This window comes from Psittacula echo, assembly GCF_963264785.1.
Source record: "Psittacula echo genome assembly, chromosome: 4".
Taxonomy (NCBI): Eukaryota; Metazoa; Chordata; class Aves; order Psittaciformes; family Psittacidae; genus Psittacula; species Psittacula echo.
Genome location: NC_137738.1, coordinates 105,825,129 through 105,852,718, shown reverse-complemented (window position 1 = coordinate 105,852,718; position 27,590 = coordinate 105,825,129). Strand labels below are relative to the sequence as shown.

Below are 27,590 nucleotides of genomic sequence, written 5' to 3'. Positions count from 1 at the left end.
TAAAGACCTAGAAAATTAAATTTTAAGGAGGGAAACATGTTCACTGAACTCTGCTTCTCTCTCCTTCCTCCCATTGTTGTGCAGTTCTTAGAAAGGTGAAAAAGAGTGAATTTGTTAGTGACTAGAGACAACTGGGTGTGCACCTCACTTTTGTCTTTGGAGATGACTTTCTAATAAGGTCTGGATTTTCCCTTATAGAAAGATTTTTTCCTTCTTTAAGGTTATGAACACACTTTTGAGGAATACACTTCAGCTTAGGATCAAACATATTCCCGGGCATTTAATTTCTACAGCAGTTTTGTTCTGCTGATGGCCACGTGATGATCATTGCCAGCTGCAGTGACTACCACACACACTCAGTTCAGTGTGAAATGAAATGTTCCTGCATTTTAGAATGAAAAGAACAGCTGTGGTGACATAACTCATCCCAACAAGAAATGTTCAGGCAGACCCTCAGCCACTGATGTGACTGGACAGAGCCTGGTTCAAAACAAAGGAAGAGCTCAGATCCTTGTTTTCTGAATTTTCCAGAAGTCTTTATTCTGTTGCTTATAGAATTGCCAGGCTTTAAATGTTCCCAGAGACTGAAGAAGGTGTGATGAGATTGCTCTAGGGAGAAGGTTTCATAGCATTTGGTCAGCACATGTATCCTCATGTCCGTCAGATGGTGGTTTCAGGAAACCCAAATCATACCAATAATGGGACAGGTTTGATGTCTCAAGATTAAGATGCAAAGGAAGCATCCACTTAGGAACCCAGGGAAGTAAGTAAATGGTACAGAAGCAACCTACTGTTAGATGATTTTAGAAAGGAATGATGTGATTCCTCAGTCTCTGTGTATGATCATTCTCTTCATGAAGCAATTTCTACTGATAGCAAACACACTGGTAGGAGCAGATGGCAGGTCTCCAACTTCAGATTTCTGTGAGAACATCTGTAAAGCTTGATCAAAGGAGAATTGGGGCTAGGAAAAGAACAAGGTCTCTTGAGTTTGCTTCCAGGTGTAATTTTCCTATAGAAATACTCTTCCTTGGAGGAATGTACCCATATGTGATATTGCTGGGTGCTAATGTTCAGGATTAAAACTTGGATTTTAGATTTTCAGCTGGGTTGATCAATACAGCAGTAGAATTTGAAACCAACAGGGTATTCTGAGGTACAATATAAGCAGGTTTTTTTTCAGCTTAGGATTCAATCTACTGAGTTGATTGAAAAGAAATCTTAAATTGGATGCAAAGAGTTTGATTCAGTATGATACATTGAGCTGTTTAGCGGTATTTGAAGTGCCTTGGAGTGTTTAAATATACATATATATATATGTATATATACATGTCTGGCTGAGATAGCTCATGAACTACAGGAAAACACTGCTTTTCAGAAAAGATGGGTGAAGGCCAAACAGATACCCTGGAACTCTTCAAATGACACCAGACTTGGGTGGTTCAGTAACTCAGTCAAATCTCCAGTCTTTATTTTGGGGTGAGCCTAATTAAAATTTCATTATTAGTGATAATATAACTAGTGTGCCAGTGACCATAGCTCCTGAGAATTGAATACTTGCAGACCTAGACACTCAGCACACACAGGGAACCTTCCATGGAGGCGTCTAATTGCGGGTGGCTGAGCCCAGTCTGTACATTAATTCTGAAAGGTAATTAGCAGGTATTGAGGCTTTTAGAGGCTGAGTTTCAATTACACTTCAGCAAAATAACAAGACCCTTCGTATCTTTACAGGATTGTGGCAGAGTAAGAAGAGAAGGCTTTCCTGGGTCCATGCCCTTGTACCAGCAACATTTCCACTGCCGTGAGGAGGTGATTTTGATGGATTCCTCCTCTTTTTAAAGTGTCCTGCAAATGAGCATGAAAAAAAGCTTCCAGAGGGCATGTCCTGTTAGCACACTGCTTCTGAAGATCCAGGTTTTTCTTTGCTGAAGTCACTCCCTTTTTCGCTTTTAACACACAAGCCACTTTGGTACCTTGGCCACCTATTCCAGCCTACCTCACGGTGATGTTCGGATGTTCAATCAGCCCAGGTTCATGCAGCTCTTGAAGGATGTGAAACAACATATACGTTACTATTTTATTCACACACAAAAATAAATATCTTCTTAAACTAACAACTGTGATCTTCTATTATTGCTAACAGTGATTTTCTCTGTGGTTTTAACTCTAAGCTCGTTGAGTCATGCAATCTTTTCAAACACATAAGTTTGTGCAGGCTCACATATTTCTGAGTGATTTGGAAAAGGGAATGGGTAAAACAGCAACCAGTTTTGAGGATACTAAAATGTTCAGGATGACAAGATTGAAAATTGAGTTGTAAGAGCTGTTCAAGCAACTTGTGATAGTGAGTGATTAAATGACAAAATGGCAACCAATAAACACCTCCAGTACTGCAAACTTTACATATATATAGTATGCATATATGTGTAATATACATACTATATATATCTAGTGTGTATATATATATACACATACTGTTATGACTGCTAGTGAATACAGGATTGATGTTTTCAAAACAAGTGTGTATCACTCTAAACCTTGGTTCTGTGGTTCTGGGTAGAGATAGTTCAGACCCCAACACTGTATTTATGAAATCAAGTGTGCACATGCATATCTCTATCTCTATATCAATTTCTTTATCTATATAGCAATCATAACAGTAAATTAAATCTCCAGTTTTATTCAGTTGTACAGATATAGCCATGAGCTCTATGGTGCTCAAAATGCAAACCCAAGATGTTTTTCCTTGTTTCCTCCAGTAGTTACAGATGTACAATCAGTTTAAGTTCTCCCATCACAACTAGTCACGGAGAGAAGAGTCCATGTTTTTTGAGTCAATTTCCTATATCCATCTTGAAAAGGTGTTAGGGTGACATAGGGCTGACTTCATCCAGGTGTATTAGAAAAATTCCCAGGATATTCCTCATGGCACTGAGGCCTAATTTTAAGCAATTCAATTGATCCCCATGTCTCTGATTTTGGAAAAAAAAGAGATGCTCCTTCTTCACAATTGTGGCCTTTTTTTTATTATCTAAAGAGTCTGAAAAGAACCCAGATCAAAACCACAAGGGAAATGCGAAATCAAATAGGTCAAATTAACGCAGAGGTTCTGCAGCATTTTGTTTCCTTCTTCTTGTCTTCACTTACCCAGTAAAAGCTTGACAACGCTCGTCTTGTTAGTCTGAAGAGGATGACATGTCCAAATGTTCAGTGTTATTTTGGAGATAACCTGCACAAGGTTTCTATAAGCTGTATTTGTGCAAGCAAAAAAAAAAAAAACACTCTTGACTTCTGCAGCTTTGAATCTGTCAAATAAGGCTAAATCACTTTCTTCTGAATCAACATTTACAACAGGACCATACACTGTAAGTGTTAAAGGACACCAAAGGATCACATATTCCACATACTTCTGTGGCTTCTTAGACAGAAAAGTCCTTAGGATATAACAGTAACCCATGTTTGAAACTGCCTCCAGTAATCTGCCTGACTGCAGTGATCTTACATTTATATCAGCAACTAAAAAGACCAGGAACAGTTTTGTGGTGAAATGGAAGACGGCATCGTGGCCTCCAAAATAAGATTGTTTCAAGATGTGTACCAAGAACAGTTCCTGATCTATACTAACCCCTGAACTATGCCCAAGATTTCTTCAGAGATTGCTAGCTCACTCAGTTCTAAGCTACACCAAAGATCCTGATAACATTTAAACAACGCACTAACACAGTCCATCTCCTGCTCCTGTTCTACTTACTGCTACAGACACGGATGACTTGTTCTCCATCCCTCAAGTTTATCCCGAAAATAATCTCTGGTATTAGATATGGATAAATTCGGGACAGATTGAGCCTCAGATTTCCCTCCTGTCCCAAAAAAAACATCTCTAGTGTCTAAGTCATAGAGATGTTACTCCGAACAGAGTTGCCTCCACTTCTGTCTCTAGGTGCTGTACCTCATGTCTACTAAGGTCTTTTGTTTCACACCAGCAGCCATCCTTACTGCCGTACATGGGTAACTTCAGGCTCATTTCCCATTTTTCCAATTTCTAGGAAGCCCGTTGAGTCTCTACCTCACCTCTGCACTCCCCATGTCGTCTGCCTGGGGTCAGCCTTATGCTGGCTGGCTCACACAGCTCTCCTGTGAAAACAGCCCTCCAATGACCAGCTTCTCCCATACAAGTTTCCTGGCCTGTCTCTCTCATGCAGTGATGACTGAGAGTTCTTCTCAAGAAGTTCCTCATCCCATGTCTATTGAGGACTTCCCTCCTAGGATGCCATTGCTTTTTCTCTTGGAGGGCTGGCAGGAAGGCAGCTAATTGTTTGATAGTGCAGCTCAAGCTACAGGAGAAGGAATCTCTTGATTGATGTTCACCTCCCAGAGCTAATGCAGGACCTCAGAAAACCTCCTCCTTGATCACCTGTAGAATGGATCAGTTTTCAGAATGGTGATAGGCGTTCAGACTTCTCAAAACTTTCCTGATCAGTGACTTCTTACCCTCACAGCTTTCTTCCATGGCAGGGACCCAGACTGGAGATGATCCCATGGTTGATCTTGCCCAGGTACTTAACACCTACTTTCCACTAGGACTGGAAACCTAGTGGAAACCCCCACCGAAACCTAGTGTCATGCATGAGCAGCCTTTATCAAGTGCTCCACCAAGAGGAACGAACTTCATGTACCTTCCACCCACTGTCACCTTCACTGTGTCTGTAAACATCTGCGCCTCTCACCATCATATTTTCCTTGCACTTACATTTGGGACAGGGGAACTCAAACCACTACTGGCTGCCACCTGTTTATTTACTCCTACACCACAGGAGATTTTCACTAAGTTAATTCTCCGCTTCTGCACTGGCAGATCAGTTGCCCATCAGTTGTGATTAAAAGCAGGGACTCTCCTTCAGGCCCAAAAATATTTGCACTCCTTGCCCTGCAACCCAGAAAACAGACCACAAGTGGCCATTTCCCAAGCTGCATATACAAAAAGCAAACCAACAAGCCCCCTGAAGGACCAGTAGACCAAAGCGATTCATTTACTTGTTCTGGGTGACGAATGGCTATTTCTTCACAAGGACAGGTCCCATACAAAACCCCCACCCACTGTTTTTCTATCAGGTCAAATATTAACTCTAACAAACACCTCAGTAGAGCAACTTCCCATCAGTAACAGCCTACTGCTTTCTCTGCACACTGGTGACACTTTCCCAACATCTTCTTCTGGTGCTCAATGAGAAGGAAGAAGTGGGGCACCTTGACCAGGCTCCCTCTCCCCAGTGCCAAGCAGTCTTCATGGTGGCTGTTATCACCCCAGGTGCGTTTAAATTTCCATAGAGGGAGCCTGGATGCAGGACAAGCATTGCTGTCACTCTCCAAGTGACACTGGGGGATGGAGGTGAGGAGGATGGAGCTACTTACCCTTTACTTCCCTCTCCCCAATTTGTTTGGTTCCAAAGAGCATTGGACAGCGTCTGATGGCATGGGCCAAGCCCATCAGCCTCACCCCTCAAAACAAACACCACTGCCCCTTGTGCCACCTGGGACAGAATTATGCAAGAAGCAGACATGCACATTCCTCTTCTCCATTAAATCCTATTATTTTTGCAAGCAAACTTCAGCCTTGAGGGCTTCCTTATGCTTGGCCATGGTCTATGATCACGGCCTTTTCCACCACTGGCAGTCTGGGAGGTGCAAAGAGAGGGATATACGGGCTTGATAATCCGAAGCATCTTCTGAGTGTTGTGCCCGTCACATGAGACAGTCAAATATGAGGCTTCCCCTCCTTCCCTTGGATCTCAGGATGTCCATGGCAAAACTTCCAGTCTGATCTGTCCTGCCAGCATTACATAGTAGCACAACCTGGTGAGCAGGAAAAGATGTTCATGAGCCCCTCCTCAACCTCTTCATCTGCCCTCCACTGTAAAGAGGATTTTCACTTGTTTCTCACTCCTAGTCCTGACATAGAAAACTAATGTGGTTTTTGCACAAATTGGAGCACCCACTTCATGCCCTACACCCAGTTTATAGCAGGCAGTTTACAGCAGCCAGTTTACCAGACAGACATCTCTGACCTCTGCTTGCAGACGTAACTCACCTCCTGCTGTTACTCTCCATCGCTTCAGTTTGCTACTCTCACTGAAGCAGTAAAAAATTAAGCACCCTTATGACTGGATTTCATTAATGATTCCTGGATTATACTGTTTGTCTGAAAAAAACCCGCTCTTGCGTTTCTCATATGTCTCAGGAGTGGCATTCTTGGAAACAAGCACAAGCAGTAAGAGTGCTGTACAAAGCTCTGGTGACACTTCTTCTGTTCCATGTTATACACTGCTGGTCCTTTACATGCATGAAAAGCAATCAGCTTTTATTTTTCAGATACAAAGGAAGGTTACAAGGTGAAGAGAGATGTGGAAGTATCACATGCAAGTAGACTTGGTATGTTGAATCTACGAAATTAGAAAGAGGCGCGTGACTCTCTTCATAACCACATCAGGAAGGTGACTAACAGCAAGGGAAAAAGGTATTAAACCAAAGTTATTTGGGGCAAAGAAAAAGTAGGTTTAGCCTCTCTGCAAAGGCAAGACTTCGGAAGAAGTTTCAAACCATCAGAGTACGGTATAGGCAGCACCATGACCTCACCTTTCTCAGGACAGAACTTAGCTGATTTCTGAAACGGAATTGGGGTACAGTTTGCTATGCACAACACACAGTGGTGTCCCTCACAGTCCTTTCTAATGACTTCTTCTTCAAGGTTTGGTACAAATCCATAGCTAAAGTCACAAGTATAAGAAGCAGAGGGTAACTGACTCTAACCCATGCTAGAAGAACATCTGGGAAACTGGAGCTACTACCATGTCTGCCAATTTCATAGCCATAGGTGGCAATATCCACAACCCTTTCATTCCTACCCTGCCTTCTTCAGTTGCAGCCCTACAATTCCAGTCAAAGCAAGGACTAACACTATGATCCCTTCCTGCATTCAAGGAGCAGGGTCTGTTGCCTCCTTGTTTCATGCAGCTCTGCAGGCCTGCTTTCCTTCCTTTGCTATGCTCACCATGCCTGGTGGCTGAAGGGAGCACAGGCTTCCATAAGTCCATGGCCAAAAGCCATGGGAATCAGCAGATTCACATGGTTTACACTATTGTGTATCACAGGAACCCACCTCCCTCTTCCTCCAATCCTGTGTCCTCCCTGGGTGCAGCCCACCAGCTGGCACAGGGCATGCAAGCACTGAATAATTTGACTGCTCAGGTCAGCTAGCATTTGATCATTTGATTTGGCCATTGCTCAGGTCAAGCATCTTCAAATGTGTTAGGTTGCAACATCGTCATACATCACCAGTCTCTATAGTAACAGGGCAATGAACTCACTGTTCCTCAGCCAGCCAGTCCTCCACCCCTCCTAGTTTTCTGGACTACTCCATCCCAAAGCCTTTATAAGTAGAGAGACTAACTGTGTTCTGCCTCAGACACCAGCTTCTGTCCATTGTTGAGCATCTTCAAAGCTGCAAAGTCTACCCTACCACCATCTGGCATCATGAGAATCCTTTTCTTCCTCGTTGCTGCTTTCTTCTTCCTCTTCCAGGCTGCTCCAGGTAAGACTGAAAATTAATGAGATGGAGGGTAAAAGGGTACATGTATAAAGAACTCCATTAGAGCCTAGTGCTGAGGTTCAGAACACCTCTGTGTTCTTGGCTTCCATGACTTCCATTTCAGAAGTCCCGTCCCCGAGTCACAGTCCTAATCTTTAAACTATGTAGCCAAGCACCTTGATAGTCTTCCTGATGGTTTCTTTCTAGCATCTTGCGTTCCAGTCATATGATGACATGATGGAAATAGAGATGCTCCTGTGTATTGACCTTGGTGCCAGTGAATGCTATGGAGCAGCTGGTGAAGGGTCTGCAGGACAAGTCTTGTGAAGAGTGACTGAAGGAACGGGAGTTCTTTAGTCTGGAGAAGAGAAGGATTGGGGGGGTGGGTGGGCCTTATCACTCTCTATAACTAGCTGAAAGGAAGTTGTAGTGTGGTGGGGGTTGGTCTCTTTTCACAAGTAACAAGCAATAGGACTAGAGGAGACAGCCTCAAGTTGTGCCAGGGGAGGTTTGGATTGGATGTTAGGAGCACTTTCTTCACTGAAAGGGTTTTCAAGCATTGGAACAGACTGCCCAGGGAAGTGCTGGAGTCACCATTCCTGGCAGTATTTAACAGAGGCATAGGTGTGGCAGTTGGGGACACAGTTTTAGTAGTGGGCTTGGCAGTGTTGGGTTAATGGTTGGACTTGATGATCTTAAAGGTCTTTTCCAACATAAACAGTTCTACTATTCTATGATGATTCCACTGAGGCAATTCTTAGGCTGATACTTAAGACCCTGCAATGTGAGAGCTTTCTCTTCTCACATTCGCACTCACACCTCCTGACTGTGTATTCTAGATAAGCAGATATCCTATATTTTTGGAAAAATGTAGCTGTGACTGTGGGTCTTTGCCTGAACTCCGTATTGTTCATATGCATTAACTGGGTTTAGAGCATATGCATCATTCCAGGCTGTTTGGGAGACTTAGGAGCAGCTTAAGCTGTCTCCATCCTTGCTTTGGTTTGCAGTAGACACAAATTTGTACCTACTTTCCTAGACCAGTACATGTCTATCTGCTCAAAGAAGAAATGTAGAACCACTGAGGCCAAAAGCAGCTGTAGGTGCTTTGGACAAAGCCTGTAATATGTGCTTCTGGATTGCTGTCTTGGAGACTTCCTATTGTATGCATCACAAAAATTATTTTCAATTTCAAAACAGTCTGTCACCCTTGAGATGGCTGCAAGGCAGGTGCAATTCCAGTAGTCTCTGGAAAATGGAAACGAGTTGTTTTATATCTCTTCATAAAGATTTACACACAGAAAAGACCTATAGCACTACAGGAATTTTTAATTTAGGAGACAAGGGAAACCAAGGTCTAATGATGTCTTTAAAATCAGCTGAGTTAAATCAACAGCACATAATCCTTGAATAGTGTGTGATTAAGAGAAAAGGCTTGAAAACCACTAGATCAAATTGGTTGAAATGTGGTAAATCTAATTAGAATAAAGTTTTCAAATGAAGGATAGTCCAATTTGTTGACAGGTGTGGACTGATCTAGGCACAGAAAGTACTGGGTGAGATGATCAGGTTTGTGCTTAGCAAGAAGTTGGGACATGAAAAAGGCCTCTTCTGCCTTTTCAGTGCACAGATGTACACGGCTCCAACTGATATAAGAGATTCATTTAAATCATGCAAAATAACACAATTTGAATCTCAAGCTGAACATCCCAGTGCGAACAAGTAATGCTTAGTCTGGAAATACTCAAACCCAAACTTGGGGCCAGCTTCTCAGCTGGAATAAACCTGGGCAGATCCCCTGATGATGATGAAGCTACAGCCTTTACCAACATCTGAACACTTGGCCCTTCAGTTGGAACACACCAGCATGATAAAAACAGCATAGCATCTCACTAAATCTAGTGACAACAGCCACTGACTTTATTAACGGTGTGTTTTTAAGTGTATTCAACATTTTAGTTGAGCAAATGTTAGTCCCATTGTTTTGGCTGTGATTAAGATTTATCTTTTCTGAAGATTTATGACATCTGTGTTAGCCATACCACTTTTTACATGGTAATACAGTGCACAGGTTTCCTCTGAGCGTGCCACTCACACTTAATGCTCATTTCTTCCTCTGAGGAAGATATTCAAAGTAGGAGATAAAGATTATGAGTCATAAATATGCTTTACATTTGTTGAAACTTGAACTGAAAGTTTCAAGAAACTCAGTTTAGGACATTTGTATTTGAATATTTGAATATCATCACTTCTGTTTCTGAAAGTAATGTGGGATTAATGTTACACATGCATTTTTCTGTGCTTCCTGTGGGTTTTTCATATAACCTAGTATTTCTGTGTGTAACTGGGATGACAAGCACATGCGTCCAGAAGGGATGCTAATGAAGCAGACAGTAATCTTTGGGTCAGTATTAATCAGGCAGACTGTCTCTTTTGATGGAGACTTTCAATGGACTTTCTTAATGGAGAGATTCTAGCATTACAGCTTGCTCTTCTGGTTAGTTTGCATTTCATATGGATGTAAAAACCTTAAGAAGGTGTGATTAGGTTACCCCAATAACAAACCAGGCACTGTGGCAAGAAACCACGTACCACACCAGGTAAGTCTGATGCTGCAACTCTCCAGTCCTCTACCTTGACAAATGAACATGAATTTTCCCTTGGGGTTCTTTTGGCAGCTTACAGCCAGGTAGATGCCGACACTGTGGCATGCCGGCAAAACCGGGGCTCCTGCTCGTTTGTTGAATGCTCTCCTCCCCTGGTTAACATTGGGACCTGCCGTAGTGGGAGGCTGAAATGCTGCAAATGGTAAGACAAATTCCTCCAGAGAAATGCTGCTGTACCAAAAGCAGACAGGCTTACTGGGTTTTTACCCTTTTGGCATGAAAGAAGTCACTTTCTTCAGCCCCCTACACTCTCCAAATAAACCCCATATATTGCTGGGGTTTGTGCCTGGTAACAAAAAGGCAGAACCTAAAGCAGGTTTGAGCTCACATTCAAACCAATGCCCTTTGAGTCTCCTCATCACTAATAGCATCTAATATTGCTAATAACATATCACTAATAACTTCTTCCAGCATAAGTCTGGCACCAGGGCGCTGGTGGCAGCTCTGCCTCTACTATTCAGGGTGTACACAACTGATTTGAGACAGCTCTGAGAAGTCCCCTTCAACCCACACAAGCAGCAGCATGGAACTTCACTCTACAGAAATAAAGCTTAACAGCACAGGATAACCATTAAGCAATTGAGGACTCATAGCAGCCATGGAGTTCTCCGTCTGCATTACTTGGTGCAAAGTGCCATAAGACATTTCCACCCTATAGGTGGAAACCCTCTGTCATATTTTCATCAGTGCAAGCAAGAAAGCATCTGCATGTATAGGAGATATACCATGCAGAGTGATGCTGTAATATGGCATGGTCCAGCTCTGCAGTTGGTGCCATTTCATACTTTTGTTTTGTTTTGTTTTAGCTATCTGCATTTCTGTTTAATCTAATTTGTGTTCTTCGCAGGACACCCAGTTCCTAGAGCTGACACCTCATTGACCACATAGACATCTGGGCATCCGAGACATCTCTCTTCCTTTGACACCAATGGATCCCAGTCTCAGTGCAATCCTGGGGAGCCTTTCCCACAAAGGTGAAGACCCTTATGAGCTAAAGAAGGTCTGAGGAGTTTTTGTACCCAGATAAAGAGATTTGCAACTTCAGTGCTAATAAAAGCAAAATCACTGTGAAACCACATTGCTGGTATTTGCTCATGTATGTCAGGATAGCTTTTGCTGGTTTTGTTGTGTATAAAAATCAACCTGTAAATGGAATTTATTTAACTAAATTGAGTTAATTTAAGTGCATGTGTCACTAAGTCCTGTTAAATCATCCTGCAGAGTGTCTGTGTTGCAGTGTTTTGTGTGACAACATATATATTAATAAATCAAAAAGCACTAGAGCTCATTTCCTCTGTCATCCCATCCCAGGGCACCAGGCTGGGGTTCAGGAAGCAGGCTCAGTTCTCTGCTCCTCTTCAGGGCTGCATCTGCCAACCCAACCTGAATCATGGAGTCACAGAACGTTTTGGGTTGGAAGGGACTTCAAAGCTTGTCCAGTTCCAACCCCTTGCCACGGGCAGGGACACCTTCCACTAGACCAGGTTGCTCCAAGCCCCGTCCAACCTGGCCTTGAACACTGCCAGGGATGGGGCAGCCACAGCTTCTCTGGGCACCCTGTGCCAGGGCCTCACCACCCTCACACTGAAGAATTTCTAAGATCTCATCTCAATCTCCCCTCTGTCAGGTTAAAGCCATTCCCCCTTGTCCTGTCCCTACAGGCCCTTGTCAAAAGCCCCTCTCCAGCTTTATTGTCGGCTCCTTTAGGCACTGGAAGCTGCTCTAAGGTCTTCCCTTAACGAGCCTTCTCTTCTGCAGGCTGAACAAGCCCACCTTTCAGCTTGTCTCCAGAGCAGAGCTGCTCCAGCCTTCAGAGCATCTTTGTGGCCTCCTCTGGACTCACTCCTCCAGCTCCACATCCTTCTTGTGTTGGGAGCCCCAGGGCGGAACACAGGACTACAAGGGAGGGTGTCTCACCAGAGCAGAGAAGAATCCTCTCCCTCGGCCTGCTGGTCACGCTACTTGTGATGCCGTCAATAATGAAGTGCTGGGAATGGCAACACAGGGGAACCACAGGGTGGCAGAAGTCCGGCTCCTTTAGGTCTTGAAACCACCTCACCACATTCACAACGTTCCTTTCATGCTGCCTCTATTTAGTCCAGATCAGCACCATGCTAATGGACTTCTACTTCTCTGGATCCTAAACTATTACTACATTATTTAGTTACTAAACTAAACACTATTTATCACTCCACCATGCTGTTAGGAGGCAGTGGATTGTGTGTCCATCCCCCTGGAGTCTTGGCACCTCCTGTTACAAGGTATAGACAGACTCATCCCCTGCTTCCTTTCCCCATCCCTAACATCTCAAAGTGCTAATGTAAATGCCAAAAGGGTCTGAGATAAGGAATAACTAAAAGTACCCATGCTCTCCATACCACAAACTGCTGTGGATGGTTCTAGACTGTCACAGGCACTGAACATGTTCAGTTTGTCCCAGCTTTCTACTAGCCTAATCACAGCAGGTTTGGAGAAGTTACTCTTGACTGTTACTGGTCAACTAGATAGCGAATAGGAGCAGGCCATATTCCTGCCCACACATGGGTTTTGTTTCTTCTCCTTTGCTTGGATAAGTTTACTACAAGGCACATCTCACACTGATCTGGGTGAGATGAGAGGCAGATCCTCTAGCAATAACACACACCAAGACAATTCCTCACAGGTATAAGGATCAAACAAAAGCCCTCTGAAGCAAGTTTACTAAGATTTATTGAGATACGTAGACCATGACACACTAACACCATAGCTGAGTGTTCAATGTCTCCTTCAGACTTCGTCTTCCAGTGTTATTTGCATTATTGCTAACTTTAAAAGGAAATAATGAATATCTGTTCTGAGTACCAAAGGAAGACCCTAGTCTGCATCCCCTCATGAGAACAGACTTCTGCATGTTGGTGATCTGCTCTCTGGGGTAGGTGTTGGTGGCTCAATACAGTTTCAAGAGAAAAACATTTTAGACAAATAAGAAATAGTGTTCGTTTTTTCCTGAGTGGTTCAAGAATTGCTTTGGTTTCTTCATGTCTGTTTGTAGAGCAGTTTGTTTTCTTTCTGCTGTTATTCAGCTTTTGGTGTGTGCCTGTGTGTGCTAAATGCATATTTTCAGCTCAAAATTCCAGGTTTCCTGATGGGATGATGCATCCCAAGCTGCCAGATGCTCTGCTTGGCCCGTCTGAGATGCCAACAGTCGCTAATCATACTGCAAAAGAGGAAAGGAACTTTCAGGTTTTGTACTTATAACCAGAAAAAGGTTTGAATAAAAAGCAGAGGGATTGAATGAGCATCAAGAACTGATATTCCTGGATAACCTTGGAGTGCCACAAGGATGATCAGGGGACTGAAGCACCTGCATGAAGACAGGCTGAGAGAGTTGGGGCTGTTCAGCCTGGAGAAGAGACGGCTGCGTGGAGACCTCAGAGCAGCCTTCTAGTATCTGAAGGGGGCCTACGAGGATGCTGGGGATGGACTCTTCATTAGGGACTGTAGTGACAGGACAAGGGGTAATGGGTTCAAACTTAAACAGGGGAAGTTTAGATTGGATCTAAGGAAGAAATTCTTTACTGAGAGGGTGGTGAGGCACTGGAATGGGTTGCTCAGGGAGGTTGTGAATGCTCCATCCCTGGCAGTGTTCAAGGCCAGGTTGGACAGAGCCTTGGGTGACATGGTTTAGTGTGAGGTGTCCCTGCCCATGGCAGGGGGGTTGGAACTAGATGATCTGAAGGTCCTTTCCAACCCTAACTATTCTATGATTCTATAACATGTTAGTGCTTACTAGGATATTCATACTCCTGCTGCTGCTGAATTTTAATCATAGAATACCTTACTATTTAACTTAATAATGAGTTTCCCAGTGTCTGTACCTGAAGCTTCCTACTCATCTCAAAATCTCTGGTATGGAGGAGAATTTCTTCTGGTCACACTTTGTTTATAACAAATCTGCTATTAATATTGAACAAAGTTAAATAAGAGTCTCCATGTTACAGCCGAAAGAAACAGAAAACGAAAGATTATAATCAGTGGAGACAGAGTGTAAATTTTAATGGATGTTTGTTTCTGCAGTCTCATATTGGAGTAAAGATACAGCCTGAAATTTATAATTCCAGTAAGAAATTCAAGAAAAAAGTATACGATATAATGTTTTGGTTTTGTATAAAAAGGGTAAAATTACAGAACAGGAGAAAACATCCAGCAGAACAACATGACTTTCAGGTTGTTCTTCTGACTGTGAAACCTGACAGACTTTACAGTGTGGAACACACAGGTTTCCTGTGAACCTGACCTAAACATCCCAGGTCTGCACATTGAGATGTGTCCTTTGAAGCCAGTATCGTTCATCGTGAGTAGTTTGAACCAGCTTATGAGAACAGCAGAAAAAGGAGTTAATTTCTAGCTAATTACCTCTCTGCCAAAGAGATTTGACTGTGATCTTTCCCATGAGGCACTTGGGTACATTATTTATGGTACAGAGGCAACTAGTGAGGAAATCCTATATCTGAGTGTACAGGGTCTCTGCTGCCTTGTTGGCTTGCACTAGAAGAGTTTTGCATCTAAAGGGCAGTCTGAATGTGTGAAAGTCAATAATAAACCCATTCTCCCAAAAAATACTTTATATTCATCAAATCCATAACTCACCACAGCCCTACAGCAAGGGACCCCTTGCTGGCAACGTCCAAAAGGCCTCATGTTGGGTAGGGGACAGAGGTCGGTGGAACAGGTACCCCCAGCCTGCTTGCATTGCACATCATTATTAGGTGCTCGCATGAAACCTGCACAAAAACCCCAGAACAGAGTCTTGATTTTCCTTCCGAAAGAAGGCTAAGAACAAGATATGACAGCAATATTCTAGTCTGCTTGCAGGCTTGCCACATCTGTACCATTAAATTCCCTTACTTTACAAAGCAGAAGGGCTTGGGGCATCCAATGGACCCAACTGGCGTCTGTCCATTGCTGAAGCATGGCTGGCACCTGTTGGCCTTGGGCAAAAGGGACTAAAACCCATTTTATTTCTATTTTAGGTACTCCATACTTCATGCATGCTTCCTCCTCCATTTCCTTTGGTTTTATGCAACTTACCTGAAGTACCTTGGAGTATCAAGAGGAAAAGAGCAAAGAAAAGGGAAACGATCTTCATCTCTGAATTCAGTGCCACCAAATACAACAGTTACTGAAAAAGAGAACAGAAAACCAGAAAGAGGTCACGCATTTAACCTGTACTTGTCATTACCCAGTACAAACACTATTTATGACATATAAGCTGCTATTTGATAATAACAAAAAGTCATTTGTGCAAAAGTAAATGTTCTAGGACAAATCTATTGAAACATCACTTTTTGAGGATATATATGAAAGCACTTTGCATAAGATCAAGAAAAATGTATTTATGTCTATAAAATTTAAAAGAATTAGATTAATATTGTGTTTCCATCAACTTCAAAGATAACCTACACCAGCTCCAGTGAAGACTCCTATATTTGAATCTCATACACCCTGTTACAACTTCTTCAAAAAGTAAGAAATTCAACTGGTTTCCTCAAAACTTTATCCAAGTCTTATATTATAAGTGAGCTTTTCTTAGATGCCTTTTACAACTTACAAGTAACCCTGCTACATGCACAAAATCATCAGATCTTCCATTTAGAGTTTTTCCCAGTTTCATATGAGCAGCATTACTGCATCTGGCTGGGATGGAGTTAACTTCCACAAACAGAATGGTGCATTGCTTCTGTCTTTAAGAAACTAAATTGTCCATTTTATTTAATTATCACATATTTTGTTTCAGATCTGGGTAGAGGATGACTTCAGCCATTCCAATTTCTCTGGGTCATAAACACTCAGAAATTTTTATTATTCAAATAATAGTAATTTTTGTAGCTTGTAAGCCATTAGTAAGTCCTTAAAAATGTCTTTACAGAAAAAGCTAAGGAGCTATCTGTCTCTTCTCACCGTAACGTCTCTATAATGTGTGGGTATGAAAGCCTCAAAGTATTTTTCTACCACCATTTCTTGCTGCAGCTTCCAATTAACTTCTGAAAATAATGAAGACTACTATAATCATTCAGAATCACCATTATTGACTATAATAATCAGCCCAATGCATTACTGAAATACCACACGTTGTACATTTCAGTTATGAAGATTTAAATAAGCTGCAAAATTATGCATCTAGGAATGATTAACTCCTCTTTAGAGAGACAAAGAATATTATCAAGAAGATATGTATTTTTTGCCTTATCAGTTGAAACCAGTGTGGAAACTACACCTTCAGCTTACCCTAGAGGACTTCAGGAAAGGGAGCACAGTGACCAGTCTGTCTTACCTGGTTCCTCTTAACGGATAGCTTCACAGAGTGATTCTTACCTCAAAACAGCCGACTTCATATATTCCTGCTGATGGCAGAGCTGCCACAGATGAGCTGGCCAAGGACTCAGGCTTCCCACAGCACTTCCCAGCAGCTGAAATGTGAATTCCCAGCATCCTATGAGGAATGCTGACCGCTCATGAACTCCCTCCCCTTTCTCTGGCACATGAGTTTGCTCTTCCGAAAAGCACCTTGCACCACCCCGGTTTGTGTACAACACATTGATCTGTCAGGGGCTGCGGAAAAAGCAGCCTAGGACATATACTGAGAGCTCCTGGTTTGGATCCATCGAGAATCTGTTCCACAGGGCTGTCCCATAGCCAGTGCTTGCTGCTGAGTGTAAAAAGGTCCCCTCTGAAGCCCGGAGATACCTACCAAGACACCTAAACAGCTACATTAGGGAAGCTCAGGTTTGGTACCATTTAATTAATTAATTACTTTAATTAATTACTTACTACAAACAGCCATTCAAAGAGCATCCTCAGCCCAGCTCATCTGCCTCTCAGATGAGGGCAATGAAGAGCTAATACTGAAATTGCTCTCCAGCAGCTTTCTTCAGTCAAGACTACAGAAATTATTCTGACAGCAGGGTTCTATTTCTAAGAATTTCTTCTTAATTATACAGATTTATTCTCATTCTGAGAATTGATACCATGACTTACTATGATTTATGTTTTCTGACAGGCCAGCTTCAAAGCTCTCGGTGTTTTGCAACCTCCTGTAGACTTGTGCAATGGACAAGAAGCAAGTCTTTGCTCTGAAAATTATATTGAACCTAACAGGTAATAGAGGTAGGTCCGGGGAGGAGGAATGTGGAGTTTAGATTGCCTCAGCAGCTGGAGACAGCCAACCATGAGCATCTGGGGAAGTGGGATATATTTTCTTCTTTTAGAAATTGTCAGTCTCTGTGTCACAGGTGCCCAAAATCCTGTTTACTGAAGCCTAAGTGATATGTTAGGAAAACTACAAATAGGAGCTTTAACTGCCCAGAAAGAGACAGCTATTTTAAATCCCATTCCTGTATAATTTAATTGATGGAACATGTATATATGCTTTATAGCAGGCGAAGCCTTTGTCACTATCATTTGGTTTTGTATTTTCTTTTTTTTTCTTAAAAAAAATTGATTAATTAAATTATGAAATGTAAAGAAGCAGAAATAAACTCTGTGAGCACTAAATCCGTAAACGTATTGCTAGAGGCACAGAGCTCTGAACTGAGCTTTTGGGGTCTGACAATCAGTCACCTCCTGAAAAGGACCTCAAAACAGAATAAAACGACTCTTTCCTCCTGTTTCCCACTTTGTGCCTCTGTTTCCTGCCCAAAACAGGTCAACAATCAAATATGAATCAAGACCAGGATAAGATCTTCAACTAATTAATTATGTCTGTTTTATACTTGATGGTAAACTTTATATTTCTTCAACATGGTAAGTAAATTATCTGTTATTTTAATTACACTACATTATTGTTAACTGTAACTAGTATATTGGCCACTCAAGCTTACAGAAGTGACACATTTCTCTAACCTTTTTCTTGGCAGTTAAACTTCTGTAATAAAAGAATGAATATTTTATATCAATTCATATTGTATTCTGAAAGCATTATGACAGCTGAATATCTTAGTTTCTTTTCTCTGCTGTACTGCCGAGGATACTGTGTGGAGCCCTAAAAATCGTGTTCTTCTTTTATACAGAGAATATATGCAAGCACAGATATATATGTCTATATATATATCTATTTGTATATACCTGTGTATATGTATGTAGATATTTATAATATATAAATATTCTAAGAGAAATAAAGACTGAATTTTCTGAGCTGCTTTATATCTTAGCTGAAGGACATAATAATGGAAGATAACAATTCGAGTATTCTAGTCTGAGATTTACCCAGGAATAGTCAGGATATTAATGTAAGTAATTCGAAGTTGCACATATTCTATAATGATGGCATTTCTTACTCTCCCCTTTCTCTACAGTCCCGCTAGCAAATCCCCACTAACATTTACATATATTTATATATAAAATGTTAATATGAGCATGGGGAAGGACTTTTCTAACTCCCAGCTGGCTTTTTGTCACCTGGAATGACACAGACTCCTGTCATCTGAATATCCAGCTCTCAGTTCCTTTGCTCACACACCGACAAGTGCTGCCTAAAGGTGCTCCTGTGTCCCACCACACATCCCTGTGTTCCACATGCCTTCTGTTCCAACAAGGCTTGGTTTCCTCTCTCCTGGCCCTTGTCCATCAGCCCCAGCTGGGCATCTCAAACAGTCCAGAGCACTGCAAATTGTTCCAGATGCTGGTGTGAAGGCAACTGGATTAAACCCTGTGTGTCTATGTATTGCCTCCATCATGCCGCAGGTTACCTCTGATGACAGGATATCCTCAGCCAACTTGAAACCATAAGGATCCTTCACTTTCTCCCTGCCATCCCCTTCCTCCAGTGTCCTCTGTGCAAATGACAGGGAGGGATGACAGACCTTTGGTAAAATTGCCCAATGCTTGTCCTCGCATAGGTCCGCAATTTGCATGAAATCCAGCCAGGGAACAGATCTGCTGTCCATTCAGTGGCCTTGGCCAGCCCCATGGAAACCTGCCCAGACCTGACTTGGTCAAAACCTGCCTGGAAATCACAGCTGCTGCTGGGCCCTTTGTGCAGAGTGAGCTGCCCCTGTTCGCTCTGGGCAGCATGGCTGGGATGCATTTCTCCCAGCCCAGGGAACTCCAAGCTCTCAGAGAAGACACAAGAGTGCTTGCCGTATGCTTCCAAAGTCCTTGAAACATGAGGGCTAACGTGCTGCTCAGAGAACCAGAGAGCAGAAATTCAGCTTTACGTCTACAGAGCAGCAGCAATATTTGTCTGTGCTTCACCGACTGTATTGCAAAGGCAGGCTTTAGACCACATGGAGAGATACATCCAGAGAAGATTGGGTAGCATGGCAGAGTAGGAAGGTCCCAGGGGAAGAGAGACCAGGCATCTTGGCAGGGTGGGGATAAGGAAAGTTAGAAAGAAAGAATCTTTCTTGCTGTTGCAGGAAAGGACTGTGAGGGGTTTATAACGACCAGGAAACCACATAAAGTTCCCAAACTTGGTGTACCTCATATAAAAGGATTAGAACAATTCCTTTCCATTTACTATAAAGGAAGAGCAACAAAAACAACTTGGCCCTCGGTGTTTACCTTTAGGACATCTACAATTTGACGAGATTACTCCTGCCATTTGTCTCCAGAAAATATGATTCAGTTTATATTGGTTTCTAGAAACTTTAGGCTACATGGCATGTACCAAGGAGCTTTGAACATACACTGCATGTTTGTCAGTCACAATGTGGTCCTTACACCAAGAAGCTGGGCTCTGCACTGGTGCCCTGACATCTTCAATTTAGCTGTCAAGTCAAAACTAAGGTCGAGGGCAGATTTTTTCATACAGACGTTAATCTCATCATTTCTCCCTGGTTACTCAAGGTAACAATTTAATCATTAGTCTTGGGCTGGATTAAAGTTTTTTTGCGTACTGTTTGAAGTTCATGACTTTGTATCCATTTGTTATTGATTCAGATGATCCTTGGTTCAAAACTTTATCTGTTAACTATAACAGTACATGCCTTGCAAATTCATTTACAACTATCGAACAGCATCAAAATACTGGTTATCTTTCTTATGGTGGATGTACTCTTTAGCAGTGGAACTGCAGCTAACAGCTTTTGCAGCTGACCTAGAGGACTCTGAGTTTTTTCTGTACTATACACTCCACAGTGCCATCAAAACACCTTGATCTCCTGTACATCAATTATGTCTTACAGATAGAATTTGGTTTAGTGCACATAAAGGAGGGTAAGGGATGATGCTACAGTATAGCTGAGGAGCAGTCTGCAGCTAGCTAGGCCACAAACCATCATTGTTGTTCAACCAAGCTCCTCTTCAAAGCACACTTAAACATATGCTCTTTTGTAAGCTGCTTGGGATCAGCTTATTGTTGTTCCCGATGTTCTAGCTATGTCTTCATACAGTGACTTCCAGATGCCTGGAGCCTTCAGTGACATGAACAAACCGTCCTCTGGAGGTGAGGGATGGAACAGCAGACAGGCATTCTGTGTAGTAGCATTTTAAATAGGGGAGACACTGTTGAAAGGCCTCGCTAAGATTTCCTGCTTTGTTTGTTGTTTTTTTTCATCAGTAAACTATTAGCAGCAGAGTTTGAGATTCCCCCTTTTCCTCCTAATTGCCTCATCTGCTGTGCTAGATACAGACTCCTAAGACAGAGGTAAGATCCTCCTTCCTTTCTGGTAAGTGATCTTGGCAGAGTAACCATTCATCTTGATCTGAAAAAGGTGAAAGCCATTTCTCCTTCCCACACTCTGCAGCCTCCTTGTGAAGATATTTCCCTTATAGGTCATCCACCTGCATCAGACAGAGCAGCACTTCAAGATCCATCTATCAGTTCTTGTGCCAGGGCTCTATGCACTACATCATTACATAAAATGCTGGTCCCATCATACTGTTTCTCCTCCTCCAAAGACAACTGGGTGATCTGGACCTGAAATGGGTGGGGGAGTGTGACATCATTGGTGAAGTCCAGCTTGAAAAAGTTGGAATGAAGACTTGTCATGGAGATAGAGAGAAATGTAGCTGGATCATCTTCTGGACTTCGATGAAATAAGAAAATGAAAGAAACATGTTATTTAAGAAAAAGGAAACTCTCCATGAAAACTCCCTTTCCCTCTGCACTGAAAATAACAAGAAAGTAGATATGGTTTGTGCAGAGAGGATTACTTACCTAATGTCAAGATCCAAATGATTGCAAGGTGCTGCCCAGGTTAACTGGGCTGGATCTCATGCGCTACTCTACCCATTTACCCTAGGTGAAGGAACGTGTAGCTGGTGCTACTGTGGTCCTGGGATAAGTCAGGTCTACCATCAAAAACACTATAGTAAAACACTGAGATTGTGAAAGGCAAAACACTGCTATGTCCCTCTTGACATTCAAAACTCGCTGACTGTCCTCTGCTCGTAAAAGCAGGAGCTGCAGGTGAGGATGGAGATGGTATCTACCCTGAAAGCCACAAACCAAAGCCTTGATAAGGCCTGCCTTTACCACAGTGACCCTTAGACAGTCAAAGGTGCTCCATCCCTCCTCTGCTTCTCCCTTCTCCATGTCCTAGCAGAGGTATTTTGATCGTGACGATTGGAGTTACCATGTAGAATGTATAATTAATGGTGTCAAGAATGCCCTGTGTAAAAGCCAGGTCCTTGACATTACTTACATAGAGCTCTGCACAGGGTAAAAGTTAACGATGCGTCCTTGTTTCCTGGAGGAATCAGGTTGAGTAACAGTAGCAGTTGGTAGGCAAACTAACCACCAACTCCTGGCAAGCTGTGAAGTAACTGCAGCTTTTGCAATTTTATTCCCTCTGCTTTCTGCTTTATGGCCAGAACTTCATGAAGACACCAGATATTTAAGCATAATTTTTTTCCTACTGAAAAAAACAATTCACTGATAAAAATACACAGAAAATAAAAAGTTATCCAAATTATCAGGGCATGCATTTAAGAGGAATCGTTTGTAGGCATGTTTTCACATGCATCTATATCCATGTGCATCTGTGCATGTATGCACACATGAACACTTCTGTATACCTAAGAAATTAATATAAAAGCGTTGAAACAATCACATTGCTAGTAATTAAACTGAGGAACCAGAAAGGAATTTAAGTATTTCAGTTTAGTTTTGATAGTAAATGGCCTGTAAGATGTGGTGTCATTTGCAGAGATCTTGGTCAATTGTTCATTCAAAATAGCAAACATATCATAATCTATTATGATGCACATCAGGTGTCATATTAAAGTATTGCATGAACAATGTTTTTTGACTGAAGTAAGTTGTAAAGTAAAACATGACTTGAAAAAATATTTAGTATTAGTGTCATTGGATAGTTACTGTGTATGTCAGCAAGTGACTTGGTGCAATGGACGATCAGTAGATAGGAAAGGATCACTAGACCTTAGAGATTGTGCTGAGGCTCCTCAAATCTTCATTGCATCAATTTATTGATTCAGTTTGACTTGGGTTTTGCTATTGAATAAACCACAAAACAATCTGAGTTGGAATGGCTGTTCGGAGACCACCTGGTCCATCCATCACTCCTGACAGAGCCAGTTTCAAAGATAGGCCAGGTTGCTTAGAGTTTGAATATCTCTCTGAGGATCAAGTCTTCATAAATTCTTCAGGCACCTGTTCCAGTTTCTGACAACCCTCATTGTGAGAGGGCTTTTTTTATCTCATGCCTAATTGGAATTTCTCTCATTGTGATTTGTCTCTGTTACTTCCACTAAGTACCTCTGAGAAGAGTGTGGCTTAGGTAGTTGTGAACATTACCTTTAACCATGCTCAAGCTGGACAAAGGCAGGTCCTTCAGCCTCTCCTCAGGTGGCTGATCCTACAGTCCAAACCCTCTAGCTTTCCAAAAGAAATGTGATGTACGCCCTGCAGGACCTCAAGGTGGTATAGCCCACACATTGGTTCATGCCACAGTAGATATTGGAGTGCCTTCAGACTACCTTCAGAGTACATTCAAAGCAAAAATACTGCTCCTCTTTCCTGCTGAGGAATCTAGTTTGCACACACAAAAACCCCTCTGTAAACCTAACCTGCATGAAGCCACAAGGGACCATAAGAGGATTACTTCAAAACTGCACTAATGCAATTGAAGACTTCACTGTGGATATCACTCTGGAAATGTCACTGTTCATCTGTGGACAAAAAGGCAAGGCAAATGGTAGGAATCGAGGGGGGGGAAAGGGAGCTGAAACTGAAAGAATAATTATGATTAGGCACTGTCCAAGATGCATTTTGGAGATTACATGTAATTCTAGCCAGCACATTTCCCAAAGGGCATAATACAGCTGAAAGAAATAAGATAAATGTACAACAGGAATGATCCACTGAAATAGCTGAATCCATTAGAAGACTTGTCTGCTAAATGTGGCTGACAGAATCCCACTTTTCATTGTGGGAAAATAGACAATCAAGGGAGTCTGTAAGAGACCACAGCATCAGCAGTGATGTAGAGAGATGAAAATGGGATATTTATTTGCTACTTCCCAGGACAGAAAAAGCAGAGATGCTCAGCTGGTCACTAAACAAATGGCTGTTTCAGTTTCATACAACCATATATTCATATATCCAGAAAATAAACTAACTGGATGTGCAGAGAAGCATGCAGATGTTTCGTACTGCAATGGCTTAATGTTGCTCCTAAGAAGGAACAGTTCAACGTACATCCCAAGATGTTTGACACATACCTAGGTGGCTTAACGTATCTTACACAAACCAGAGTGTCACAAGAGGTATTGCATGAATAACCTGGGAGTTTGAAGAAGCTTCAATAGGTTCGGGCAGAAACCCTGTTTTTTTCACTGGGAAATGGAAATCAACTTGATTCTGGTTGGATTAAAAGTCACAAAAAAAGTGGGTAATTTTTTGATTGGCTCAATGTGCACTTGCTGAGAAGAGAAAGCAGCTGTCACTTCCCTTAGGAAACACATTATAAAAGAGGGTCTCATGCCGACAGCCAAATTCCTCTGGAGGGAAGGGACCAAGAGCAGGTCTTCTTTGGCTTCTGGGCTCACCCGATACCCGGTAACTTCTCACTTCTTTTCAGTCTTTCTTTCAATGTTTGCTGTTGTCTTTTCCTAAAAAAACCCCAAACCTAAAACCCAAGAGAAAAACCAATAACCCACAAAACCCCCAAACCTCTGCATTATTAACCTAAATCTGTAGGTTACCAAAAAAGTAAATATAAGTTTTCCAGAAATTGCTCAAGTTGAATAAATAATTCAAACATGTGCTAATACTTAAAATACTTTGGTAACAATACTGTGCTTTAAAACTCCTAGGAAAAAATCTTTCTGGGTCAGGTTGCTGCAGGGAGGTCTGTCCAGTGTATATTCTTTATGTCTCTATGTTAAGAACTTTATTTCTTTTTCAGAATTGTTGACTTTGCCAGCTTCTTTGTCCTGATATTTTCAAATATATAGGAATTTATACAAACTTTTCACACTAATTTCAAAGCTGGTTTGGGCCACCCGCTACCCTTCCACTTGCAGAAATATGACATTTCAGCACAACCTTGTTTCCTTTCCTTGCTTAAGAGAACATAATTTGTGACAGAGCAGAAGATTCTCTAATGCTAAGATATATGACATTTACTACCTCTTCTTTATCCATAAGCCCACTTCTTGACTGTTCTATCCCATTTTGCAGGTATCAGTTCAATTATTAACTTTCTACTTTCATTTTTCATTTTTCATTTCATTTGTCAAATGGGAACTGATTTGGTTGTACATTTCCATTCTAGAACTGCTGCCTATAGACTAAGACTGAAGATTCTGAGCTAGTTGATTTTGGCTGCTATTTCTTGATAACTTTTAACGTTGCTTTTTTTTTTCCTGAAGTTTCCAAATGGGACTGTATAAATACCCCTTTTTGGTCAGTGTTGCATATTATAAACAACACTTAGATTAAAAAAAAACCTAAATTTGAATAATGACTGCATTTGGGGTAGGACTATTTGCAAAGTGTGAAAGAAATCTGAGCAATCAAACTATTATAATGATTTAATGATCACATATCCCTAGAGTATGTTTTTCCATATATATTTACTTTTTCCCAGAAATGATCACACAGCAGTCATGATATCATATGGGTCTTACTGGTATTTTTCAAATAGGTAATATAAATGCCATCTTGATTAATACAGTATTTATACACTTCAGAGGACTGTGGATTCCAGGGGACTGCCTGTCATATGTCTATCTTGCTCCTTCTCCCTGCAGTGACACAGCAAGTCTGCAGTCATGAAGATCCTTTATCTGCTCTTTTCTCTCCTGTTCTTGGCACTTCAAGTTTCCCCAGGTAAGACGAAAAAGAGATGCTAGAAGAGGATTTTTGTGTACCTGAAGTAAACTCCCCAGCACATTTGAACCACTACTGGTTAAAATTGCTTGAAACTGAGCAGGAGTTATCACATAGTTCAGTGCCTGTGCTCTCTTATAAAACCTCTTTCAAAGGCGGAGAAATTCTGGCTTTTGAATGAAAGTGATTTTTCACTTCTGCTATCTCCCTAAAAAGATCATGTTAAATAGTCCAGTGAAAGACACCTGATTTGGTGTCTGTGATGGCCATGAAGTTTGGATAATAGCACACTCAGCAGGGTGTATGCAGATGAAAATGAAGCCTAGCCAACTATTCAGGGATAGAAGCTGGTACTAAAGCCTCTTGAACCATGACCCTTTTCTATAAGGTAAAGAAAGGATGATGAGTCAGTAGGTCTGTATCATTCTCCACCTGGACTTGAAGGCCATCCATTTAGATGCACTGTGACCTTATGATTCCACCTCCACAAGGTGTAGATCTGCTTTGTAAACTCACCTGTTTACTCGCTTTGTAAACACAGCCTTTCAACATGGCCAAATCCAGGCAACAGTCTTTAGGCAAGTTGGTGGTGAAGGCAGCTCAACGAATGGGAAACCCTCTGGCATTAGGGTTACATTTCCCTGCCCTGCAGGATGAGAGGAAAGGAAATCTTTTGTTATTGTTGCAGGTTTGTCTTCACCACGGCGGGACATGTTTCTCTGTAGAAAAGGGTCCTGTTACTTTGGAAGATGCCCCATCCATCTGGTTAGAGCTGGAAGCTGCTTTGGGTTCCGCTCCTGCTGCAAATCGTGAGTTTGACATTCATCAAGACTTATCTGCAGTATGAGCAGACAAATCTATTTTACCTGTGTCCTTAACCCCAAAGTGCTAAGGAACATTCGAATTGCTCAGTGAGGAAAAACACCTAACATGCTATGAGGACAGTCAGGCATTGAAGTAGGCTGAGATGCATGGTTCTCTTTCTCCCAAGAAGTGCACCATGATCTGCCCCAGCGAGAGTGATAAAGTACAGTTGGAGATGTCAGCCTTGTGCTGTCACATCTCTGTGTAACCCTTTTCAGCTGCTGTGCCAGATGAAAATACCAGGGTTTGGTATTTGCAGAACTGGACTGCTGTGCTCTATGGGCAACAGAGGGGAAGTCAGTCACGGTGCAGGCTGAACACAGGTATCTGAGTGTCATCAAATGTGCGCAAAATGTGCAACAGTGAGGTAAAAAGAAATTATCACATGAAATGTAGCATTCTATTTTCACTCAGGAATGAATTCTTTCACCCCAGTACAAAGGGATACCAATTTAATTCAATGCTTTTCCTGAAATGATAGAAAAACACTCTCCTTACTCAGAGGCATGAGTGCACAGGACTGTCCCAGCAAGGCTACACATGATATTATGTATTTTGGAAAGTACTTATACCCAAGAGGAAAACATGCATGGACTGAGAGTAGGTAGGGAGGGAATACAAGCAGAAAGAGAACCTAATTTTATTAATTTTTCTTTGCGCAGGCCATGGGATGTATGAAAACTTCATGGACCACCCATTCAAGAGTGATGAGAATTCCTTCTAAACTTAGACATTTGCTTTGAACCCCTTACTGCCAAAACCACCGAATTCTGCTACAAAGCCTCATGCACCTTTCATTTTTAATGCAGAAAAAGCTTTATGGTATAGAGTAAATCCAAATGTATTCTTCATTGCTTTCTCTCCTGTTTTGAATAAATTGTTGTTGCTTAGCATTCACATCACTGAAACATGGGTTTTTGTTGCATGGGCTGAGGGCGATGATCTTACCTGGGTTTTGACATACAGACCACAGAGGGCAACAGTTTACAGTGCCGTCTGCTCCTTAACTTGAGCTTTTCTGAGACATACGATGTCCAGGCCTAGACAGACATGGACTGAACGCCTTACCCTCCAGTACCAAGAGATATGACGGGTGGAAAAACTCAGCTTCCTTCTGTGAGAATGTGTTCAGGTGTCAAAAGAAAACTTTTCCTGGGGAAAGAGAAATAGAAATAGCTAAAAGCCCAGACATCCACAA

The 27,590-nt window shown here is 41.9% G+C and overlaps 2 protein-coding genes across 2 annotated transcripts; both read left to right on the top strand.

Moving 5' to 3' along the window:
- Positions 1–7,533: 7,533 nt before the first annotated feature.
- LOC308219881 (gallinacin-9-like) lies at positions 7,534–10,400 on the top strand (the record flags this gene model as incomplete). Its single annotated transcript, XM_080615441.1, has 2 exons — positions 7,534–7,591; positions 10,267–10,400. 2 exons carry the CDS (start codon positions 7,534–7,536, stop codon positions 10,398–10,400), a joined length of 192 nt encoding a protein of 63 aa, XP_080471567.1.
- A 15,070-nt stretch (positions 10,401–25,470) lies between these two features.
- On the top strand, positions 25,471–26,341 carry LOC308220726 (antimicrobial peptide THP2-like; the record flags this gene model as incomplete). The annotated part of the gene is made up of 2 exons (XM_080617082.1): positions 25,471–25,528; positions 26,217–26,341. 2 exons carry the CDS (start codon positions 25,471–25,473, stop codon positions 26,339–26,341), a joined length of 183 nt encoding a protein of 60 aa, XP_080473208.1.
- Positions 26,342–27,590: the final 1,249 nt, after the last annotated feature.